This window comes from Palaemon carinicauda, chromosome 5 (genome assembly GCF_036898095.1).
Source record: "Palaemon carinicauda isolate YSFRI2023 chromosome 5, ASM3689809v2, whole genome shotgun sequence".
In the NCBI taxonomy this organism is placed as follows: domain Eukaryota; kingdom Metazoa; phylum Arthropoda; class Malacostraca; order Decapoda; family Palaemonidae; genus Palaemon; species Palaemon carinicauda.
The window spans coordinates 119,829,213-119,841,067 of record NC_090729.1 but is presented as its reverse complement, the minus strand read 5'-3'; the positions used below and the strand labels follow the sequence as shown (position 1 = coordinate 119,841,067).

Genomic DNA, 11,855 nt, shown 5'->3' with positions numbered 1-11,855 from the left:
AGGATCCCATAACTCTCTAGCGGTAGTATCTCAACGAGTTTATGAAGTCTTTTTTTTATTTCATTACGAAAAAGAATGATTTTTTCATTCAGCTGAAAATTATGAAACTGGTATATCAGCCGGTAATAGGTCCAACTCGACCCATAACCATCTCGGCCCATTCAATATAACCAACTCGGCCAAGTCGGCCCATTTGTGATAGCCAATTAAGCCTATTGCTTGTGCCAACTCATCCCATTTTTGACTGGTCAGATCAGATCAGATGAAGTTGTCCAGTATAGCTTTTGCAACAGCACTGAATTTGCTCGTCAATCTTGCTTCCTTTTCTTCCACGTATCTGTCAGATCCTGATATCAACCTCTCCATATTATAGTATTTTCTAACTTCCCTTTTGTTCCCATACTGTAAAAAAACAGTTTATATCAACTTCGAGCCTACTCAAAGAAAATATGTAGTGATTAGTTTTATTAAATATTTATGAAAATGTAAAAAAAAAAAAATTGACTTTCATCACCATTAAAATTTTTGGTTCACCAAACTTTCAAGTGGGCTCCACAAGGCACTAGAAGAGTTAGAAGACCCAGACCTACACAGCTGAGGACTATGAATCGTGAAGTAGATGATGATGAATGGAGAAGTATTTATTTAAAACCCCAAGATAGAGACGACTGGCGAAATCTAGTCGAGGCCCTTTGCGTCAATAGGCGTAGGAGTAGATGATATTTGAATCGCAGTCCTAGAGGTTTACATCAATCCGAAATCCTTTACTGCAGTATAGGCAGCACATGCAAAGGATTCATCGACATGCATTGATTATTCCTTTACTTTTGGGGTTTCTCCAGAATGTTTAATGATATTGGTGTAGCGCTGTGAAACCAGTTGCGAAGGCGTTGACGTGAAGTAAAAGTGCTGGATTTTTTGCTATAATATTATAGGAGTAAAAGGAGAGTTATTGACAACTCAAACCACCGCACACGCATGAACACACACACATGCATATATATATATATATATATATATATATATATATATATATGTGTGTGTGTGTGTGTGTATATATATATATATATATATATATATATATATATATATATATATATATATATATGTGTGTGTGTGTGTATATATATATATATATATATATATATATATATATATATACACACATATATATATATATATATATATATATATATATATATATATATATATATATATATATATGTGTGTGTATATATATATATATATATATATATATATATTATATATATATTATCATCAACTTCATTATCATTAGCTGTTGTTAGCCCAATGAACGACAAATGTCATGTCCGTACACTTGCGTCTGTTTGTGGTCTTTCTATGCTAGTCTCTACTAGCAAATTTTCTTAGCTCGTCAATCCACCGTCTTTTCTTCCTTCCTCTGTTTTGTTTGTAAACTCTAGGGACCCATTCTGTCATTCTTCTTGTCCATGTGTTATCTGTCATTCTCATTATATGTCCTGCCTATATCCATTTCTTTTTCTTACACGTTAGAATATTCTTTACTTTAGTATGTTCTCGTATCTATGTTACTCTTTTTCTGTCTCTTAGTGTTATTTCTTCATTATTCTTTCTATAGCTCTTTGAGTTTTAACTAGCTTATGTTCTAAGGCTTTATTATGGCTCTAAGTTTCTGATGCATAAGTTGATAATAGTAGCACCATATGATTAAAGACTTTTCTTTTTCGAGGAAGTGGAATTTTACTTTCCATAACATCATTTTGTTTACCAAATGCTCCCCATCCCATGCTTATTCTTCTTTTAATTTCGGTCTCATGTCCTATGGAAACACTGTCCTAAGCATGAATATTCATAACAATTTCTAGAGGTTCGTCCATAACCCTTATTTGTTGCATCTCTGCATTTTCACTGAACAATAGATTAGTTTTACTTATATTCATTTTCAGTCCTACGTTTCTGCTTTCTCTGTTCAAATCTTCTATCATCTTTTACAATTCCTTCACTGATTCACTAATTTGTCATCTGCAAATCCAAAATTGTTAAGGTGAATCTCTTAATGTTAATTCCTAAATTCTCCCAATCTAAATTCCTAAGAAAATTTTCACGACATGCTGGGAATTGTTTCAGAGAGATGGGGTCTCCCTGTCTAACTCTTTTCTCAGTCGGAATTTCCTTACCATCGTTATGTAGTTTTAGGATTGCTGTGCTTCCCTTATAGATATCATCAAGCATTCTAACATAAGATTCATCTATTCCTTGTCTTTGAAGGGCCTTCATTACTGCTGAAGTGAGTGTGTGGGGGTTTTGTTTGTATGTGTAATATTGATTTAGTTTTTTACCGATGTCAAACTGATTTAATTCAGTAAATACTCTGATGAATAGAGCTTATCTGCATGCATTGGTGTTCCCATTAAAATCGTGTTATTATCCTCAATAGTCTTCTTAAAAAAACCGAAATAACAAAAAGTTCTTTCCTTGACCTATGTACAGAATTAACAAAAAAAAAAAATGTGTAAAATATATCATACACTATTACATTCTAAATACCTATCTAATTTGCAAAAACTGCAAGAAATACTTGAACACCAGCTTTCGCTCATGACCTAATTCAGGTGTCTGTGATCCGTGAGTGCTAGGATATACAAAATTTTGGAACTCGGATGTCTTTGGGTTGGAACATGGTAATATATCCCTTTTTTTTTTTCTCTTTTTTTTTTTTTCTTTTTTTGAGTCATTATCTCATCAATTCTTTGTCTATAATCGTGCCTTTATCCCATTTTTTATGGGGTAAGTACGGTTGCTTTCTTTTTTAAGGACTATGCTTTGGCTTTGAGGTAGACCCAGGACCCGCTTAGAAGTGGGTGGGTAGACTATAGTCCCGATCGGCTGCCCTGCCTGACATCGCTTAGACCCCGGTAGCGTATGTTCATGTGTTGTACCAGTCACCAGCATCATCAATAAAAGGAAATTTTAGACCTGAACCGTTCTTTGTACAAGCCTGGATGATACAATGCTATTTTTCAGTTTTATTTTTGAATTTTCACTTTGATAGACATGACCTCTTGATTTCCGAGATTATATTTTAAAAAAGAATGAAATCGTTGTGGAATAGACTTTGTACAAGCCTGGATTATAAAATGTTATTATTTTTTTTTCTACTTTAATAGACATGACCTCATGATTTCCTAGATTTTTTAGAAGAGGATGAAATCAGTGTGGAATAGAAACTTTATAACTAGGAATTTTATATTTTTGATTTCTCCAGTTATACTAAAAACCCCTCAATAATTTTTTGTTGGTTTTAAAGATGTAATTTTTCAATTTTCTTTCTTCCATATTTTAGTAGTTTTCCTTTTTTAATCTGATAGTCCATTTTATTTCTTCTTCAAGTAAATGGAATTCGTCTCATTTTCTTCATTCTGTTTATTTGTAATCAACAGAACAATTATTTTCTTTGTAATTTTAATTATCTTTGCTTTATATTTTAAATATGACTGATTTATTTTACCGTTGTTACTGATCTCAGGACATTTTATATTTTTTATCAATTATTTATATGTTTTTTATTTGATATTCCCTTATTTCCTCTCCTTGCTGAGCTACTTTCCCTGTTGGAGCCCTTGGACTTGTAGCATTCTACTTTTCCAATCAGGGTTGTAGCTTGGTTAATAATAATAATAATAATAATAATAATAATAATAATAATAATAACTATTATTATTATTATTATTATTATCATTATTATTATTATTATTATTGTTGTTGTTGTTGTTGTTGTTGTTGTGGTTGTAGTTGTTGTTGTTGTCATTTCTTGATTATTTTTATGTTTCTCATTTTGTTTTCTTATTTTCTTTCGTCACTGGCCTATTTCTCATGTTGGAGCCCTTGGGCTTTAGCATCATGTTTTTCCAATTGGTCTGTAGCTTAGCTAATAATAATAATAATAATAATAATAATAATAATAATAATAATAATAATAATCTGTAGCTATGCAAGCTCTTCATGGCAGTTTTCTTCTTCTTTTTTATCTCTGAGAGAAGAACCTCAAAAGCTGATCAATTCCTTAAATTATCTGGTAAATATTTAGGTTTAAAATAATTGAGTATTGGAGTTCAAGATAATTTATTCTATGTTGTTGATGATGAAACAATTTATAATCTGGCTGAAAGAACAATCAATAGGAAACAATCGTCCATGTTTTATCTATTGGTTTAATTTTCATTTTTAACAGATAGACAGACAAACAAACAAAGAATACAAGTACAATTATAACATAAACAGAACAATCCTGGGTTTATTATGACTTCTATATCACCTCAACTTTCGCGATAGAATGTTAGAGCGAAAGTTGTTTCTTATCAATTTCATTTTCATACACACGTAATTCATATCACTTTCACTGTTAAAAATTTGCCTTAAAACGGTAAAGATCCTGGAATAAATGTTGCCAGGCATTTATCGTTTTAAAAACGGATCTATTGACGTAAAAGACTGATATTACGGTCACCAACCAGTAAAATATAATAACAAAGTAGGGTAAAATTAGGGTCCCTTGTATTTTACTGAAATATGGCTGAAAATAATATATCTTTGCGGAGAATTTCCCATTAAATTTACTGATTTTTTTTAAGTGTTCTGCAAACAATACGGATTTTTATGGTGAAACACAATACCGAACAATAAGGAAAAAATATGTTTACTCTGTAATCCCTAACATTGCTGAAAGTGTATTACTCGTGTAAATAAAACTTTTCGTCCATATATGCATATTCATTACTCTTAATAGGTTCTTGATATCACACCGCAATTAGAATTATTCCAGGTTGCACCATATATGATGGTTTTCAGAACTTCTAAATGTAATCAAATAATCTTTAAGTTTTATATCTGTTCGCTAAGACATTACCGAAGGGCTGTTTATAAGCAAAGTTTGAGAAATATTTCTCCCTTTTAAATCTTACACATTAACATCAAAAGAGCTGTTGATTCTACTACCTGGAAATCACTCCGAATAAAACAATTATTTCGTCTCAGCTTAATTCTGATCATTGAATTGTCTTTCGCCTTGAACTAGAAAGTATATCTATTGTTACATGAACTTTTATTTCATTCAGTTATGTAGGTTTTCAGGCGACACTGTGAAGGTACGAAGACGAAAACCTCAGCAAGAAAAAGAGAAACTAATTTAATAAATGAAGACACAAATAAAAGCTGGGTAGAAGAGGATTCGGCAATATGGTTTGTACAGAGCACCTCTCCTGTCTAATGCTGCACCCACGCCAGCGTTGATTTGGCCGGTACAGGCTGTGGCAGGCCGAGAAGCTTTATTTAAAATGTACTGATGCCAAAGGGACCGTTATACCGGAAGCTGAGGGCGTTGCCTGGATTGGCCTTATTGGGATCAGTGTATTCCAAATTTAGGCTTCAGCCCAGTCTTGCCCGCACCTGGTAAAACTACACCTGTGTAGATGTAGCCTTACCAGTAGAACCAAGGTTTATAGAATACAGTATAGACCTTGAGTAAGACTTTTTAAGGTTTACTGTACTGAATTTTGATGTCGTGATACATCTACTCTCGATTATTGAAAAACCTGCGACAAATTTTGTAATATTGCTTTATTTCTAGGATAAACAAAGAAGCTGAATAAACAGAACTTGAGGCCATATGAGCTCAAACATTTCATCTGATTTGACTGAGGTAAGATAGTGCTAAATAAATGGACGTGTACAATGAGACCTTCAAATACTTTATGGATTCTATGCTCAGTGCTTCACATGAAATAACATATTCCATTTCACAAATGACATCAGACTCTTATTACAATGCACCTGTGCAAAACACTTAAACATTTAAAGCGAAAAACACTTACAACTATTCGCCAATCAATCCCGATTCCATGAACTCTTCAAACATTGCCAAAAACCTTGGCCTAAGAGTTGGGCTTGTCTCTATTTTTTCATCTACATTAGCCCAAAACTCATCAAGAACTCCCTCCAGATCTCCATCCATTGTTGCACCATTTGGTATATCGCCAGATTCCAAGAGGACACTAGGAATAGTGAAAACTGCAAAAAGTGCCCCGCATATATTATGTGCCTTGAATTCTTCCATGAGCTCTTCTTCGTTGAATGGCATCTCTTGACCTCCAGCCTCTATAACCTCCTGGAAAGCGGTAGTGTAAATATTCAAGAACTCCTCGAGGTGCTCCTTTCGCACTTCTTCGGCCAGGCTACTGTACATCAGGAAGTTTAGATCATAGACCAGACTGGAATGGCAGGTGGCTTCAAAGTCCAGCAACATAACTTCCTCTGGTTCCTCGTCGTCGTTATACCTGAAAATTCATGGTAGGCTCATCAGTAATGATATTAGACCAGTATGGTCACTCTTTCTCCCCTAGTCTAACGTTTTCCAACATTTAGACGCTTCCTATTTTGCCTATAATAGCACAATGTAAGATCTTTATCTCAACCACTTCAATCATTTTTTTTCATTATTATATTTCTATATTTGTGCCTTATTTCTGTAAGCAATAATTGGCTCATTTTTCTTAAAAATCTTTGCCAATTGCAATAGCCTATTTAACCTACTATTGTGTGTTAAATGTTACCCCCAATGTGTCGTGCAAATCATCCATATTTTTGGTGGTTACATACTAGCTCTCATTGCTCAGTCTTCAAGGTTTCCATTTCCCCCCATTACCTTAGTCCTTATAGTAATTGCTTTGAACTTTCACATCTAACAAGCATTTACTAACTCTTTCACCATTGTGTATTGCTTTCCTTCACTATTACCAATCAATACTTAGTTTTCTTATAATACAAAGTCTCATATTACCCCTCTGATTCTTTCCTTTCTGAACTTCTCACCTCATTTTAGTCACAAACATATTAAAGAGCTCTTAACACACAATCCAAGCTTGTCTAAAGCCCAAAGTAACATTGAATAATTCCATGTCCCATTGACATACTATAACACATGATTTGTTCTCATCTTTAATAGTTTTCATCAATCCTGAAAGATAATTTCTCCATCATAAGATTTATCACTAGTGTATTATTTCACACAACATTTTTCGAAACTATTTCCCTCTTGCATCTCTCAGATGTGTCTGTGTCCTATCCTCAAATTTAACAACCTGTCATTATACTAATTTTAATTAAATAAAACTAGTTCTTATAATGAAACATTTCAACATTTGCATTTCTTATTTTAAGGTCTATTTGCTAATGAATTTTTCTCAGCATCTACTTTCTTGTAGAATACCTTCTTTCTCTAACAAGTTCTTGGTCATTTTTATTTAGAATTCACTTTACCTGTCATTCTTACTCCATTTTACAATATATCTAGTTTCAGGTACCCTTACACTCCAAATAATGTTGACACATCAGCAAGAATGTTCATTTGATTTAGCAATGCTTTCTATTTTTCTAATCATTATAATCTGATACAAGTTTCTAAAGAGGTTTTGAACTTTGGTAATGTCTAATGGATTAAAGGAAATAGCTACATCCTTATAGAACCTTCAACATTTACTGCAGTATATGATATCTTTGGTATAAATCAGATGAGATAGAACAATCCATACCTAAAGAGTAAGTTGTTGCTCCATAGTGTACCATGATTCACTGCTGCAAAGGCCTCATTCTCTGCTGGCTTGCCAAGGATGTCAAAAGCCTGCGGTTTGAGACCTTCCAGCCAATTTACTGCATTCTCGTCCCCACCAGCCTTTCTTAGTATCTTAGTTGCATGATCAAGGTGACCATTAACTATCCCTTTCATCAATGCATTTTCATTAAAATTTCCCCAGCCCTTCAGAACGGTTTCGTATTTTTCCACCAAAGGTTCATCTTCACATTTTGCTTGGAGGAGGCGAGAGGCCGCGTGAAGTTTGGCGATTTCTTGGAGCACCAGCGTAGTATGAGCCATATCTAAACTTTGCACTCGGTCTACCATCTTGAAGCCTCGAGCTCGCAGGTCTTCATAGTATGCTTGTTCGGTCCCCGTCTCCAAATTAGCGTGATATAACTTTGGTACATTCAAAGGCTCCTTTCCTGCTTCCTCTAGCACTGCGTTGAGCTCAGGGATTACTTCCTGGTAGAACTTGATTTCCTTCTCGAAAAATTCGTGACTCATTTCCTCGAAGCCCTCCAATTTTTTACATGGGTTGACCTTCGCTACGTAGACCACCTCTTGTTCCTCATCCTCCAAGGTATACTTGACCTCAATGCTTGTTACGAAATTGGAATAGTTGTCTCCAGGTTTAGTGAAATCTACAATCTCGAAGGAAGTTAGTTCTGCTTCCTCGCCTTTATCAGCTTGGAGGCTTTGCTTCACCTCATCCTCAGTGATCAGGCTTTTTGGGTCTGTTTGGGTCTCTTCATGTTGCTGCTGCTGCTGCACATGTTGATGATGATAATGTTGATGGAATGAATGGTGGGGGTGTTTGTTGTACACTGAAAGTCAAAATGAGAAAGATTTTATTCTCTAAGTTTGGGCCTTCTTACATTACCATGCAGACTACAGCCACTGTATCTATTGTTTCTGACGTATATTAGAAAGTCATTAGGTCTATTATTATAGATTTTCTGTATTTTGTTGAAGTTCAAAAACTAATAGAAAGGTAACTCCCAGGTAATCATTAAAGTAAAGATTTTACATTAATCCACTTACATTAAGCTACCAATAATGAACATCTTTGACAGATGAACTCCCAAATCCATACAAACATACATACGTACACACACAGACACACACACACACACACATATATATATATATATATATGCATATATATATATGTATATATATATATATATATATATATATATATATACACATATATATATGTATATATATACACACATATATATATATATGTATATATATATATATGTATATATATACACACATATATATATGTATATATATATGTGTGTGTGTGTGTACATACTGATTTTTTATAGCAACATGATAATATTCCAAATTGATTTCAGTCAACCAGTTGAAGATTTAAACTTATCTTTTATTAAATATAGTATAGAAAACCAAAATATCATCCTCGTGTATCAATTTATATGGTACTAACTGTAACCCTTTTTTTACATATTAAATAAAATAAGATGCTATATGCCATAGTATTTTTTTTTAAATGGTAGATCAAGATTTGGTTTAAGGGTCATTCTAACACCTTTTTGATGAATCACATTGAAGCACGAAACTCCTATAAACTCGAGTGTTACTCGAGTGAAGTTCAACTTTATGAGTGGGTGGTTGGTCAATGTTCACAGACCTCATGCTGCGTCCACACAGGCAGTGATTCGGCAAGTGTAAGAAAGGGGCAGACTGAAGCTTCAATTTGAAAATAAACTGATTCAAATGAAACAATTCACAAAGACAGTTGAAGACGATGGTTGCAACAATGTCATTAGAATCAAATAAACTGTATTTCTAACATAATCTTTAACCTACTCTTGCCTACACCTGCGTGCGTAAGTTGTGTTGACGTAGCCTACTGGCTGGGAATTGGCAGCTGAAAGCAAGAGCGGGCTGAGGCTCAAACTGTAAAATCATTGATTCTAATAAGACTGTTCCAGCTGGTATATTCAGGTCAGTGTGTGAATGGTGTCAAGGAAATCTGTTTTATATGGAAGCTTCATATCTTCCTAACCAGTTGTGGAATGATCTTCCTAACCAGGAAGTTAAATCGGTGGATCTTGAAAAGTTAAAACTTGCAGCGAATGTTTTCATGTTGAACAGGCTGATATAAGTCGCTTTTTCCGGTTTATATATAAAAAATCTATTTTAATGTTACAGTTCTTGAAATATAATTTTTTGATTTTTCATTACTTCTCTTGTAGTTTATTTATTTCCTTATTGCATTTCCTCATTGGGCTATTTTTCCCTGTTGGAGCCCTTAGGCATATTATAACATCCTGCTTTTCAAACTAGGGTTGTAGCTTAGCTAATTATAATAATAATAATAATGATAATAATAATAATAATCCAGGGTTGTCGTGGCTGATTTGGTAACGTCCCTGTCTGGTGATCGCCAGACCGGGATTCGAGTCCCACTCAAACTCGTTAGTTTCTTTGGTCGCTGCAACCTCACCATCCATGTGAGCTAATGATGGGGGGGTGGTTGAGGGAGCCTATAGGTCTATCAGCTGAATCATCAACAGCCATTACCTTGCCCTCCTTAGTCCTAGCTTGGGTTGAGAAGGGGCTTGGGCGCTGATCATATGTACTGTATATATGCTTGATAGGGGAATGTCACTGTCCCTTGCCTCTGTCGTTCACGAGCGGTCTTTAAACCTGCGTGTCAATGCTTGCTTGGAAGCATTAGGGTGCGATGTTACCGCCATACTTCAACGATTTCAACCTTCCATAGTCTTAAGTTTGAGTTCCTAGGCTCAATGGTGCGTTAAAGCACACTGGTATTGATTTATTCATTTAGTAATGATTTATTCATCTAGATATTTATCCATTTAATTCTTCTATTTATATATTATTTCACATCTTTGCTTTGTTCTTTCATTTATTTACATTCGAATATTTCTTCCAGTGGAAACTTCTTTAACCAGGCCAATGTTCTTTTGACTTGTTCCTTGTAAATGCATTTACAAATTAAGAGAAGTGTATCACAAAAATAAATCCTTGTCGTCAGACTAGATTTAGAGATATTCCTTAAAACATTTCTTTTGACTTGTTACTTGTAAATGCATATACAAATTAAGAGAAGTGTATTACAAAAACAAAATCTTTGTCGTCAGACTAGATTTAGAGATATTCCTTAAGACATTTCTTTTGACTTGTTACTTGTAAATGCATTTACAAATTAAGAGAAGTGTATTACAAAAACAAAATCTTTGTCGTCAGACTAGATTTAGAGACATTCCTTAAGACATAAAGCTATGTCGCGTCTCGTTGAAGATTGAGAATCCATTTTTCATACAGTTCTGAAAGCAGATTCATCCGGTTGAATGCTTTTTTTGCACAAGAGGAATTCTGATTGGCGCCTGAGCTGTGGACTTCACGGCGGAAGTCAATAATGCACGAGACGTCTCAAAAACATGCATCGTTCTGACGCAGGTATTTTGCTGAGAATCATATTTGATTGGTTTCTCTTTGCTTGAGAGACCCTGACGGATATGACTGGCCATATTGCGCTTCAAGCATTACAAGCAAAAACCATTTTAATCGGAAATATTCTCCATAGGAATATACTGTTCTGAGCCGTATTTCAGTAAAATACATGCGACCGTAATTTCACCTGACTTTGTTATTTTCTTTTACGGGTTGGTGACCATGATATCACTTCTTTACGTCAATATATCCGTTTTTAAAACAGTAAAAATCCTGGGATAAATGTTGCCATGCATCTACATTTTTTAATGCAAATTTTTAACAGGGCCTGCCGTGTGGGAATGATTTTCCATTTTGATGACAAACAGACCAATGATTACATCTTTTCCTTTATGATAAACAGACCAATAATTACATCTTATTTATAGCCTACAAGCCTACAATGACGTCATTACTTGAATGATGACAAACAGACCAATAATTACATATTTTCATTTATGACAAACAAGCCTACAATGACGTCATTACTTAAATGATGACAAACAGACCAATAATTACATCTTTTCATTTATGATAAACCGGCCTACAATGACGTCATCACTTAAATGATGACAAACAGACTAATAATTACATCTTTTCATTTATGACATGCAAGCCTATAATGACGTCTTTTCTTAAGCAATGACAAATAGACCATTAATTACATCTTTTTATTTATGACGACGAGGCCTACAATGACGTCATTACTTAAACGATAACTTATGGCAAA

General features: G+C 34.2%; 1 protein-coding gene across 1 annotated transcript in view; it reads right to left on the bottom strand.

Moving 5' to 3' along the window:
- Positions 1-4,489: 4,489 nt before the first annotated feature.
- LOC137640542 (uncharacterized) overlaps positions 4,490-11,855 on the bottom strand; it is a 10,850-nt gene continuing 3,484 nt past the window's right edge. Inside the window, exons 2-3 of the mRNA XM_068373055.1 lie at positions 7,590-8,457; positions 4,490-6,335 (exon numbers count right to left, since the gene is read on the bottom strand). Coding sequence (XP_068229156.1) covers positions 5,876-6,335; positions 7,590-8,457 — 1,328 coding nt within the window. The 3' untranslated portion in view covers positions 4,490-5,875. The remainder of the gene's footprint in view (positions 6,336-7,589; positions 8,458-11,855) is intronic.